The sequence below is a fragment of the Peromyscus eremicus genome, chromosome 9, assembly GCF_949786415.1.
Source record: "Peromyscus eremicus chromosome 9, PerEre_H2_v1, whole genome shotgun sequence".
Lineage (NCBI taxonomy): Eukaryota > Metazoa > Chordata > Mammalia > Rodentia > Cricetidae > Peromyscus > Peromyscus eremicus.
The window spans coordinates 106,119,817-106,120,717 of record NC_081425.1 but is presented as its reverse complement, the minus strand read 5'-3'; the positions used below and the strand labels follow the sequence as shown (position 1 = coordinate 106,120,717).

Sequence of the window (901 nt, the reverse complement as noted above, 5' to 3'; positions counted from 1 at the left end):
GATGTGATCACCACAGAGAAGGGGACCAACAGCATCACGACACAGCAGATGTACATCACCATTTCATATATGGCTTTGTCACCACAGGCCAGCCTCAGCATTGTGGGAGCCTCACAGAAAAAGTGGTTGATCTTGTGGGATGCACAGAATGGGAGACTCATGGTGATGGGAGTGAGGAGAAAACTGTCCAAAGCACCACCAAACCAAGAGCTGGTCAAAATAAACCAGCAGACCCTCCGACTCATGAGGACAGGATAACGGAGTGGGTTGCAGATGGCCACGTATCGGTCATAGGCCATAAGTCCCAGCAGGAAGAACTCAGCCCCTACAAAGCCCATGTAGAGAAAGTACTGCGCTGTACAGGCAGCAAAGGAGATGGTCCCTTTGCCCACAAGGTAATCAATCAATATCTTAGGCACAATAGTGGAGATATACATCATGTCGATGAAGGAGAGGTGGCTGAGGAGGAAATACATGGGGGTGTGGAGGTGAGGATCTATGTGAATGAGAAAGATCATGACCCCATTAGCCATTATGGCCATGAAGAATGTGGCACAGATAACACTGAAAAGGAATCCTGAGGCTTTGTTGTGAGTAAAGAGCCCCACGAAGGTGAAGTCACTGGGAAAAGTTTTGTTTCCATCCATATGTCTATACCTGAGCTGGAAGCATTAAGAGAGAATCAGGAGTTATTGAAATCATGAAGGTAAGAGGAGTCATTACAAATCTACGAATGAGATCCTTAAGGGACACTCATCTGTCTAACGTCAAGTGCTTTCTGGAAGTCAATTGCAGCTTTGCTTTTGGCCATTTCTTCTTGTTGGAGAGTAACCCAAAAGTCTACTTCCTAAAATTGAGTGGATATTTGATAAAGAGGAGTAGTTAATACAATAAAGTTTCA

At 45.1% G+C, this 901-nt stretch overlaps 1 protein-coding gene across 1 annotated transcript in view; it reads right to left on the bottom strand.

Annotated features, from left to right (window-relative positions):
- Positions 1-647, bottom strand: part of LOC131919098 (olfactory receptor 2T6-like) — a 3,156-nt gene extending 2,509 nt beyond the window's left edge. Inside the window, exon 1 of the mRNA XM_059273146.1 lies at positions 4-647. Within this exon, the coding sequence (XP_059129129.1) occupies positions 4-647 (644 nt within the window). The remainder of the gene's footprint in view (positions 1-3) is intronic.
- Positions 648-901: the final 254 nt, after the last annotated feature.